This window comes from Lynx canadensis, chromosome B3, assembly GCF_007474595.2.
Source record: "Lynx canadensis isolate LIC74 chromosome B3, mLynCan4.pri.v2, whole genome shotgun sequence".
Classification (NCBI taxonomy): Eukaryota; Metazoa; Chordata; class Mammalia; order Carnivora; family Felidae; genus Lynx; species Lynx canadensis.
In genome coordinates, this window is record NC_044308.2 from 53,713,514 (window position 1) to 53,726,073 (window position 12,560).

At 38.7% G+C, this 12,560-nt stretch overlaps 1 protein-coding gene across 1 annotated transcript in view; it reads left to right on the forward strand.

Annotated features, from left to right (window-relative positions):
• Positions 1–12,560, forward strand: part of ATP8B4 (ATPase phospholipid transporting 8B4 (putative)) — a 240,012-nt gene that overhangs the window by 22,665 nt on the left and 204,787 nt on the right. The window contains exon 4 of the mRNA XM_030318217.1: positions 3,234–3,295. Within this exon, the coding sequence (XP_030174077.1) occupies positions 3,234–3,295 (62 nt within the window). The remainder of the gene's footprint in view (positions 1–3,233; positions 3,296–12,560) is intronic.

Consider the following 12,560-nt stretch of genomic DNA (forward strand, 5'->3'; position numbering starts at 1 on the left):
CTATATGCCAATGACTTACATATTTTTATTCCTAGTCTAGGCCTCTCCTGTGAACTCATACCCATATTTCCTGTTGTCTATTTTTAACTTATATATGTCTTTAAAGTGAGTGTCTTGTAGATAGCATATAGTTAGGTAATGATTTTTTATGCAATCTGAAAATCTCTTAATTGGAATGTTTAACCCATTTATATTTAATGTGATTAGACTTAAATCTATTATCTTGCTACTGTTTTCTGTATGCCTCATTGATTCTTTGTTCCATTTTTCCTCTTTTAGATTATTTTTGTGATTTCTTCTTATCTTTATTATTAGCTTTATAGGCTTATATGGTGGTTGTTCTAGGGTTTAACTTATAGTCTACCTGGGGCAGTGTGGCTTTTGAACCCTTATTCATACCACTCTGTGCTAAGGGGTGTGTCTTTGTATACCATGTATCTGTACGATATATAAGATATGACTCTCTCTTTTTTTTTTTTAAGAATTATTTATTTGTTTTTGAGAGAGAGAGAGAAAGGGCATGAGCAGGGGAGGGGCAGAGAGAGGGAGAGAGAGAGAATCCCAAGCAGGTTCTGCATGTGCTTAATTGACTGAGCCACCCAGGCAACCCTCACTCTCTTCATTTTTAGTGAAGTGCCTCATGTATTTCATGGTTAACATTGTGACTGTAACCTTTGAGGCAGGATTTTTAACTAACACACAGGACCTGTTCATACTAATGAATCATGTCACTTAAAAGTGGTCAGCTTGGAATTTATTCATTCCTATAAGGTTGCCATTGTTCAAAGTACTTTGAAGCTCATTGTAAAGAATTGTCTTCATGGCCAGTGTACAAGGTACAGAAGAAAGCCAATCTCATGATTTTGTGTTCACCCAGCTATGGAAACAAATGCTATCTCTCAAGCCCCTAAAAAACGTATTCACCCTACCTGCTTTCTAAGAGAAGCTTTTATATATTTCCAAACATAAAGCATCCCTTCATGTCTTTAAATAGCTTCATCTTCAAAGAATAGAGGACATTCTAAAGAATGGACTGTGATATCCAAGAAATTCTAGGAGAGGAAATTTTAACCATGATTTGACTAATGGCATCTTTGGAGTAAATGTGTGTCTTCTCCACAATAGCTGATCTTTCTGGGAAATGATATTTATTTATGTGCTTAAGTGTCTACATATTGGGGTAAATGTCTTATTCATTATAGTCACATTTCATAGAAGAATAAAACGGTAGAGTAGAAAGAACATGGGCTTTAAAGAAAGACTCCTTACCTTGTTACTTACTGTAACTGTAACTTACTGTTCTAACAGTATGAAATGAGGGAAACCACTTCTCTGGACCCTTCCTTGTCTGTATAATGTTGTTAATGATACCAGAACTGTTGGAAGGACAATATGAGATGCTATGTATAAAGCATGTGGCACAGAGCCTGTCTTGCAGTGGGGATACAATCAGTGCTAGTACTCTGCTCCCTTCCTGTCCTGGGCAATTCCCCTTTAAGCCTTTCTACTACCATTTCTAGTCCTACCAGACTCCATTTGTTCCAATACCAAGACTTCTTGGCAAAACCTGAGCTGAAGTGAGAGTGACTTATTTTAAGGTCCAGGGAATAGGCTCCTCAGCTTGCAGGGGGGTGAATTGTTTGGCCCTTTTCTGTGATTCCCAACTAGTCAATTTTGGGGATTGTTTTCAGGTTTGATACAGATGTGACTAAATTCTAAGTCTCCTTTTGTCTTTATTGCAGTTAATGCTTGAATATGCTTTTATTTTTGTGATGATATGTGTGGGTCCAATAACCAGATATATTTATCAGTCAGGGTCTTGACAGAAAAGAGACGTCACCCTGAAATGAGAAAGATTGGAGAAAGATTAATAATGAAGGCACTATTTACAAAAGGGCAAAAGAAAAGTGGTCAAAGAAAAGCACATAGTGTAGCAATATGGATGGCAATACTACTTCTTGGTCTGAAGGGGCAATGGGAGGAAGCAATTACCTGTATCTGAGGGCTGCTCATGGCACCTGGGGCTCTCTGTAACTCAGCTTGAATGAGGTCAGGCAGAAAAATACCCCATTTCACTCTCCTCTGGCTACTCTGATCTTCTGCCACCTTTGGCCAAACCCAACCAGGAGCCAGAGGGTAAGGATCTTATGGGTCAGCTTCCCATGACAGAGGGCAGAGTGGAGAAGGATGGGGTGTGAATACAGAGGAGCAAACAGAATATCCAGCACCCACATCAAATGATATACTCAGAAAAAATATTTCTGCTGGTGAGAAATTTGCATGCCAATGATGGGTTGATTTAATTTACTCTTCTATTGATTTTGTAAATTTTTTCATGTTAACAAATGTTAAATATCTTGTTTTTCCTGATAATATACATTAACTTACACCTGGAAATCAGTGTAATTGCATGCACTGGGCATGGCAGAATAGATTGGGATGGGTTTGGGAAAGATATTGAAAAAGAGAAGGGGTGGTTGGAGCATTTTAGATGTTGTGATATTGGTACAATGTTTTGAATTTTTTAAATGAAAACACTAATTTTGATGATAGTCTTATCTGAATGACTAATTTATGAGTTTAGTAGAGGGTTTATAATATTTGGACTCTTCTAAGCAATGTAAGATGTTTACATTACTAGAATATACAATAAGAAATAGTATCACTTGGGCATAAAAAACAAATCCATACCAAATGTTGTTCAGTATTGTATTTTGAGTTTTGTTTTAAATGCTCAGTATTTCATAATATTACTGTTAGCAATTAGAATTTCTGGAGAATAAGAATACATGTTATTACAAGTAATTTCTTGGCTTCAAAGAAATCCATAAAACAGAATGACTGATGTTCCAATAAAGTATTGAGCACATATGTAAGAAAAATGGAAGCCTCTATTCCTTATTGAGGACTTCAAAATGTATAGTTTTCTAGAACCATGTGGCAGAGTAAAGGGAATACTGTCTTCTTAGAAGCACCTAAAAATGTGTGGGAATTAGAAGAGCATGTGGCTACACTTGTTGCATTGGTAGCATCCAGAGTAAGGGTTAGTGAGAAGGGTATTGATTAAGATTTAGAACACACGGAGCTGGGTTCATGGTAAGTATAAACTGGCTAATTTTGGATCAATGGTGAAATTGTCCAAACAGATGAACTCAAAAGTATTTTCAGTGTTCCTATTTGTGCTGACAAAGCATGATTTAATATATTTTTTTCACAAATATTTTGACTTTCAGTTTCGCCATAAGAGTGATAATCAAGTGAATAATCGGCTATCTGAAGTGCTCATCGACAGCAAGTAAGAAAGACATTTTTGGGTTATTTTTAAGATTTTGGGGACCATAAAATGATCTTGACAATTGGTGGTTTTCTCTTTTAGTTAAGTATATGTTACTTTTCCCTTTCAATTTGTTAAAAACTGCAGTGTAAGTCCATTTTATCTTCATGGCTTATTTTAATGTTCAGCTGGTGCTTGTGCTACCTACTCAACATCAAATCCCTATGGAGTTTGTTTTGTGGACACAGGCAAATCATTATAACTTTTCATCTCTGGATCTAATACTGCTTAGACTTGACACTTCTGTAATGTCTTGTATGTCATAGACGTTTAATAAGGATTTGAATTATTTAATTTGGTAATTTCTGGGGAATATTGCTAGAAAGACTTTGACTCATTACTGTATTAAATGAATCTTGGATTTACTTGATAGTTAAATTTAGAATGGAATATTCACCATAACAGATTTTTTATTCCTTTTAAATTGATAAATACTTATGGGAATGGTTCTTGGATTTGAAATGCTTTAAAACATGTATTTACACACTAATAACAGCAAAAACATCTCCATAAAACTTAGCAAAATTTCAAACCTTCATTGCATGGTTTATTACTCTTTGTCCCTTTTTTTGCTAATAATAACATGTGACAAAGGAAACTGGCTATGATATACTTCGTTCTGGTAGTCAGTCACATCTCCCAGTGCTTTTGAATCATTTGGATACTGTGAGGACAGTTTTTTTAAAGGAATATCATAAAATGAAGTAATCATATGAGATGGGAAATTCCAAGAAATGATAAAGATACCAAGAGGGACTAGGTATAATCTAGACAATAATTGGCAGGATTGAAGTAATTAATCTCCATAACTAAATTATTGACTGATCACTAATAACATAATGAATACATATAGTTTTTTCTGTATTTGCTTGTTTTAGAAAATAGTGTTAGTGTACAATGAAGGAAAAGGATCTTAATATAAAATTATAGTGGTTAGAGACAGAGCCTCTGAAGGGGTGATTCTGGTGGGACACAGATAAGCCATAAAGATGCCTGGAACCATGTGGTTCATTTCCAATGTTAGCAGGTTTTGGATTGTTGCCACTGGAGCATGGTGTTTAAAAGCATGAGTTTTGTACTCTGAGAGACATTAAATATGAGTTTAGTACTGACCCTAAACAATTCTGTGGTCTACAGCAAATTCTTAAGAGGTGGTGAATCTTTTTTTTTTTTTTTAATATATGAAATTTATTGTCAAGAGGTGGTGAATCTTTGTAAGCTAATGCAATATGTGGCTTTGAGCCACTGTTGCATATCTTGACTTTCTCAAGCCTTGCAGTTCTGACTGGATATTAGATCTGACAATATGATATAACTAATTCCCCAAGGAACATTTGATAACAAATCTTACTCCTTTGAAGTATCACCTCATATAAAGTATGTGTAAAATGTACAATTACATAATGAATTTGAAATAATGGCCCTAGCATATCTTTAATGTCCCCCCAAATTACCAGTTAAATCTTGTGGCAGTACCTTGGGGCATTAATTAGAGGCCAAGGGATTTATCTAGGAACTTAGATATTCAGAAACTCGATGATTGTATGTCTCCCACACATGCTATCTATCATTATCATTATTGTTAGAAGTAGTATTAGTGTTACTTTCTTGTGGTTTCATTTAGCTTTCTGTTGATTCCTCATGAAGTAACATCTCTTTGTAGTTCAATATGGTGTGATGTTTTAGTATGTATTGTTGCTGATCATGTAAAATTGACAGGAGAAGCATATATCATTGAGTATGGAGTGTTCCTTAAGATTCAGTAAAAAATCAGGCCAGATTTTCCATTTAGAAGATGGCCCTTTACCGTGAAATCCTCTAGGGCAGGGGTCATCTCTTGATCACATCTGTGTCCCTTGAACCTAGCACAATGTATATTGAATTTTCAAACTGAGCGGTAACAAGTATTCTTGCTGAGAGAGCAATATGCCAGAGTAGCTTGATCTATCTAATGTTGCTCAGTTGCATCACTGGCCAATTCCAGTGGCTGAGGTGGTGGTCTTTGTACAATATGCTCACGCTACAGAAACTGGCTTTCCATTTTTTGGATTTTGAAAAGTTGGAAAGATCAAATGGGCTCAGATCTGAGACAGTCAAGCTTCAAGTCCTCCCTTGAAGCTGGTGGTTGTAGAGGATACTGTTGGGGCTCTGCACAGACCCTCACTGTCTTCTGTACTCATCCCCAGCTTCTATTTGCATTGCTTGTAAGCACTTGCACCTGCTGTTTTCTTCTAGAGCACTGCCCTTGAACTGCTGGAGTCAGTGACTGGTGGGTGAAGGAGTGTGAAAGAGCAGCACCCCTGCCTCAATTAGACAAGCTCTGAGGTTAATTTGTACTCTCAACCACTCCTTTAGATCAGACAGAGGATGGGACTTGGCACGCAGTCACACCCTGTATGGTTTTTTTCCCTTTCGCTGTGTTGTGTCTCATGTCCCTTACCAGTTTCTCCTGGAAGTACTTTCCTAATGAGACACTTGCATGTGAATCCTTATCTCAGGATCTGCTTCCAGAGAAGCTGATGTGAGACAGTAGTTAATGCATACTAGATCCCATTGCAGTGTTAATGGAAAATGTTAAGAAAGTGCTTTTGGGTCTGTTCTTGGCACCTGTGGGTTGTGATCCAGTAATAAAGTAAGATGCCTGGAGGGGAACAGGGGAGTACAAGTGTTGCTGGAGGTGAGTGTCAGAGTGGGGTGTATGCCAGGTCCATGTGGCTACCTTTGTGTGCTGCTGGCAGAAGGTCTGGAACTACTGTACCATTTGCTGATGGCATGTATGAATACCAATAGCTATCTTCGTGTTTCTCCAGAGAAGGTTTCAAGCGGTGCTAAAATCTTTAACCACTGTGGAAGCAACTGGGCAGGTGAGGGGCAATGATAGGTCTTGGACTTGTGGTCTTTGCACTAGGGCAGGAACCATCACTGGCTTGTCTTGGAAAGAGGGGAGGCATGGTTAGCCTCCGGCTGGAGATTTTTAAGGGGAAGGAGGTGGGAAGAAAGCACTAGTCAGGAAACCTGGATTCATGTGTGGGTTTGAGCAATTAATTTTCCTTCTGGGCTTCTTTCTGCTGTGCTCAGAAGTGAGGAAGTTGGGCAGGTACATTCAGATTCAGTATGTATTTATTGAGCAACTACCCTGTGTGAGCTCCAGTTCTTCCAAGTTTAAGTTTCATAAAAAAACCCAAAGTGTGGGTAACAGTGCTCCATTTTAGAGATGAAGTGATTAACCCTGAGAGGGATTGACTTGTCCAGGGTCCCATGGCAAGTAAGAGCCTAAATTAGACTTCTACTCATTCATGAAGAGGTATGTAAGTGTGGACTTTGTGGTACAATCCTGTCTTCACTATTGATTTTGTATTTGAAGGGCTTTGTATACAATTACAGGAGTATAACATAGTTACATAATATATATGTAGTTTATCTGTATGTAATATACATTTGTATTATATACATTACTCCTCTAACATTGTTAGGATTGTGTGAACTGTAATGCTAAGCACTGTAAACCTGGGTCACAAAATAAATAGAGCAATAAAACCCTTTCTTTTATAAACTTCCTTTTCAATTTCACTTTTTTTTATGTTGTTACTCATATTCTTTTTAAATCAGGACCAATCTTTTTTTTTTTTTTTTCTGAATTCAGGGTGCTTTATTCTATACCATGTGCTTTCTTTTTTTTTTTCAATATATGAAATTTATTGTCAAATTGGTTTCCATACAACACCCAGTGCTCATCCCAAAAGGTGCCCTCCTCAATACCCATCACCCACCCTCCGCTCCCTCCCACCCCTCATCAACCCTCAGTTTGTTCTCAGTTTTTTGTTTTTTTTTTTTTTAATTTTTTTTTTCAACGTTTATTTATTTTTGGGACAGAGAGAGACAGAGCATGAACGGGGGAGGAGCAGAGAGAGAGGGAGACACAGAATCAGAAACAGGCTCCAGGCTCTGAGCCATCAGCCCAGAGCCTGACGCGGGGCTCGAACTCCCGGACTGCGAGATCGTGACCTGGCTGAAGTCGGACGCTTAACCGACTGCGCCACCCAGGCACCCCTGTTCTCAGTTTTTAAGAGTCTCTAATGCTTTGGCTCTCTCCCACTCTAACCTCTTTTTTTTTTCCTTCCCCTCCCCCATGGGTTTCTGTTAAGTTTCTCAGGATCCACATAAGAGTGAAAACATATGGTATCTGTCTTTTTGTGGCTTATTTCACTTAGCATCACACTCTCCAGTTCCATCCACGTTGCTACAAAGGGCCATATTTCGTTCTTTATCATTGCCCTGTAGTACTCCATTGTGTATATAAACCACAATTTCTTTATCCATTCATCAGTTGATGGACATTTAGGCTCTATCCATAATTTGGCTATTGTTGAGAGTGCTGCTATAAACATTGGGGTACAAGTGCCCCTATGCATCAGCACTCCTGTATTCCTTGGGTAAATTCCTAGCAGTGCTATTGCTAGGTCATCGGGTAGGTCTATTTTTAATTTTTTGAGGAACCTCCACACTGTTTTCCAGAGTGGCTGAACCAATTTGCATTCCCACCAACAGTGCAAGAGGGTTCCGTTTCTCCACATCCTCTCCAGCATCTATCATCTCCTGATTTGTTCATTTTGGCCACTCTGACTGGCATGAGGTGATATCTGAGTGTGGTTTTGATTTGTATTTCCCTGATGAGGAGCGATGTTGAGCATACTTTCATGTGCCTGTTGGCCATCTGGATGTCTTCTTTAGAGAAGTGTCTATTCATGTTTTCTGCCCATTTCTTCACTGGGTTATTTGTTTTTCGGGTGTGGAGTTTGGTGAGCTCTTTATAGATTTTGGATACTAGCCTTTTGTCCGATAGGTCATTTGCAAATATCTTTTCCCATTCCGTTGGTTGCCTTTTAGTTTTGTTGGTTGTTTCCTTTGCTGTGCAGAAGCTTTTTATCTTCATAAGGTCCCAGTAGTTCATTTTTGCTTTTAATTCCCTTGCCTTTGGGGATGTGTCAAGTAAGAGATTGCTACGGCTGAGGTCAGAGAGGTCTTTTCCTGCTTTCTCCTCTAGGGTTTTGTTGGTTTCCTGTCTCACATTCAGGTCCTTTATCCATTTTGAGTTTATTTTTGTGAATGGTGTGAGAAAGTGGTCTAGTTTCAACCTTCTGCATGTTGCTGTCCAGTTCTCCCAGCACCATTTGTTAAAGAGACTGTCTTTTTTCCATTGGATGTTCTTTCCTGCTTTGTCAAAGATTAGTTGGCCATACGTTTGTGGGTCTAGTTCCGGGGTTTCTATTCTATTCCATTGGTCTATGTGCCTGTTTTTGTGCCAATACCATGCTGTCTTGATGATGACAGCTTTGTAGTAGAGGCTAAAGTCTGGGATTGTGATGCCTCCTGCTTTGGTCTTCTTCTTCAAAATTCCTTTGGCTATTCGGGGCCTTTTGTGGTTCCATATGAATTTTAGGATTGCTTGTTCTAGTTTCGAGAAGAATGCTGGTGCAATTTTGATTGGGATTGCATTGAATGTGTAGATAGCTTTGGGTAATATTGACATTTTGACAATATTTATTCTTCCAATCCATGAGCAGGGAATGTCTTTCCATTTCTTTATATCTTCTTCAGTTACCTTCATAAGCTTTCTATTGTTTTCAGCATACAGATCTTTTACATCTTTGGTTAGATTTATCCCTAGGTATTTTATGTTTCTTGGTGCAATTGTGAATGGGATCAGTTTCTTTATTTGTCTTTCTGTTGCTTCATTGTTAGTGTAGAAGAATGCAACTGATTTCTGTACATTGATTTTGTATCCTGCGACTTTGCTGAATTCATGTATCAGTTCTAGCAGACTTTGGTGGAGTCTATCAGATTTTCCATGCATAGTGTCATGTCATCTGCAAAAAGCGAAAGCTTGACTTCATCTTTGCCAATTTTGATGCCTTTGATTTCCTTTTGTTGTCTGATTGCTGATGCTAGAACTTCCAACACTATGTTAAACAACAGCGGTGAGAGTGGGCATCCCTGTCGTGTTCCTGATCTCAGGGGGAAAGCTCTCAGTTTTTCCCCATTGAGGATGATGTTAGCTGTGGGCTTCATAAATGACTTTTATGATGTTTAAGTATGTTCCTTCTATCCCGACTTTCTCAAGGGTTTTTATTAAGAAAGGGTGCTGGATTTTGTCAAAGGCCTTTTCTGCATCGATTGACAGGATCATATGGTTCTTCTCTTTTTTTTTTGTTAATGTGATGTATCACGTTGATTGATTTGCGAATGTTGAACCAGCCCTGCATCCCAGGAATGAATCCCACTTGATCATGGTGAATAATTCTTTTTATATGCTGTTGAATTCGATTTGCTAGTATCTTATTGAGAATTTTTGCATCCATATTCATCAGGGATATTGGCCTGTAGTTCTCTTTTTTTACTGGGTCTCTGTCTGGTTTAGGAATCAAAGTAATACTGGCTTCATAGAATGAGTCTGGAAGTTTTCCTTCCCTTTCTATTTTTTGGAATAGCTAGAGAAGGATAGGTATTATCTCTGCTTTAAACGTCTGGTAGAACTCCCCTGGGAAGCCATCTGGTCCTGGACTCTTATTTGTTGGGAGATTTTTGATAACCGATTCAATTTCTTCGCTGGTTATGGGTCTGTTCAAGCTTTCTATTTCCTCCTGATGGAGTTTTGGAAGTGTGTGGGTGTTTAGGAATTTGTCCATTTCTTCCAGGTTGTCCAATTTGTTGGCATATAATTTTTCATAGTATTCCCTGATAATTGTTTGTATCTCTGAGGGATTGGTTGTAATAATTCCATTTTCATTCATGATGTTATCTATTTGGGTCATCTCCCTTTTCTTTTTGAGAAGCCTGGCTAGAGGCTTGTCAATTTTGTTTATTTTTTCAAAAAACCAATTCTTGGTTTCGTTGATCTGCTCTACAGTTTTTTTAGATTCTATATTGTTTATTTCTGCTCTGATCTTTATTATTTCTCTTCTTCTGCTGGGTTTAGGCTGCCTTTGCTGTTCTGCTTCTATTTCCTTTAGGGTGCTGTTAGATTTTGTATTTGGCATTTTTCTTGTTTCTGGAGATATCCTGGATTGCAATGTATTTTCCTCTCAGGACTTCCTTCTCTGCGTCCCAAAGCATTTGGATTGTTGTATTTTCATTTTCGTTTGTTTCCATATATTTTTTGATTTCTTCTCTAATTGCCTGGTTGACCTATTCATTCTTTAGTAGGGTGTTCTTTAACCTCCATGCTTTTGGAGGTTTTCCAGACTTTTTCCTGTGGTTGATTTCAAGCTTCATAGCATTGTGGTCTGAAAGTATGCATGGTATAATTTCAATTCTTGTATACTTATGAAGGGCTATTTTGTGACCCAGTATGTGATCTATCTTGGAGAATGTTCCATGTGCAGTCGAGAAGAAAGTATATTCTGTTGCTTTGGGATGCAGAGTTCTAAATATATCTGTCAAGTCCATCTGATCCAATGTATCATTCAGGGCCCTTGTTTCTTTATTGATCCTGTATCTAGATGATCTATCCATTGTTGTAAGTGGAGTGTTAAATTCCCCTGCAATTACCACATTCTTATCAATAAGGTTGCTTATGTTTGTGAGTAATTGTTTTATATATTTGGGGGCTCCGGTATTCGGCGCATAGACATTTATAACTGTTAGCTCTTCCTGATGGATAGACCCTGTAATTATTATATAATGCTCTTCTTCATCTCTTGTTACAGCCTTTAATTTAAATTCTAGTTTGTCTGATATAAGTATGGCTACTCTAGCTTTCTTTTGGCTTCCAGTAGCATGATAAATAGTTCTCCATCCCCTCACTCTGAATCTAAAGGTGTCCTCAGGTCTAAAATGAGTCTCTTGTAGACAGCAAATAGATGGGTCTTGTTTTTTATTCATTTTGATACCCTGTGTCTTTTGGTTGGCGCATTTAGTCCCTTTACATTCAGTGTTATTATAGAAAGATACGGGTTTAGAGTCATTGTGATGTCTGTATGTTTTATGCTTGTAGTGATGTCTCTGGTACTTTGTCTCACAGGGTCCCCCTTAGGATCTCTTGTAGGGCTGGTTTAGTGGTGACGAATTCCTTCAGTTTTTGTTTGTTTGGGAAGACCTTTATCTCTCCCATTTTAAATGACAGACTTGCTGGAGAAAAGATTCTCGGCTGCATATTTTTTCTGTTCATCACATTGAAGATCTTGTGCCCATCCTTTCTGGCCTGCCAAGTTTCAAAAGAGAGATCAGTCACGAGTCTTATAGGTCTCCCTTTGTATGTTAGGGCACGTTTATCCCTTGCTGCTTACAGAATTTTCTCTTTATCCTTGTATTTTGCCAGTTTCACTATGATATGTCATGCAGAAGATCGATTCAAGTTACGTCTGAAGGGAGTTCTCTGTGCCTCTTGGATTTCAATGCCTTTTTCCTTCCCCAGTTCAGGGAAGTTCTCAGCTATTATTTCTTCAAGTACACCTTCAGCACCTTTCCCTCTCTCTTCTTTCTCTGGGATACCAATTATGCGTATATTATTTCTTTTTAGTGTATCACTTAGTTCTCTAATTCCTGGATTTTTTTTATCTCTCTTTTTCTCAGCTTCCTCTTTTTCCATAATTTTATCTTCTAGTTCACCTATTCTCTCCTCTGCCTCTTCAATCCGAGCCGTGGTCGTTTCCATTTTATTTTGCATGTTGTTTAAAGTGTTTTTCAGGTCCTTCTGACTGTTCCTTAGTCCCTTGATCTCTGTTGCAAGAGATTCTCTGCTGTCCTCTATACTGTTTTCAAGCCCAGGGATTAATTTTATGACTATTATTCTAAATTCACTTTCTGTTATATTATTTAAACACTTTTTGATCAGTTCATTAGCTGTTGTTTTTTCCTGGAGATTCTTTTGAGGGGAATTCTTCCGTTTGGTCATTTTGGGTAGTTCCTGGAGTGGTGCAGACCTGCAGGGCACTTCCCCTGTGCTGTGGTGTATAACTGGAGTTGGTGGGCGGGGCCGCAGTCAGACCTGATATCTGCCCTCAGCCCACCGCTGGGGCCACAGTCAGACTGGTGTGTGCCTTCTCTTCCCCTCTCCTAGGGGCGGGATTCACTGTGGGGTGGTGTGGCCTGTCTGGGCTACTTGCACACTGCCAGGCTTGTGGTGCTGGGGATCTGGCGTATTAGCTGGGGTGGGGAGGCAAGGTGCACGGGGGCAGGAGGGGCAGGCTTAGCTCGCTTCTCCTTAGGTGATCCACTTCAGGAGGGG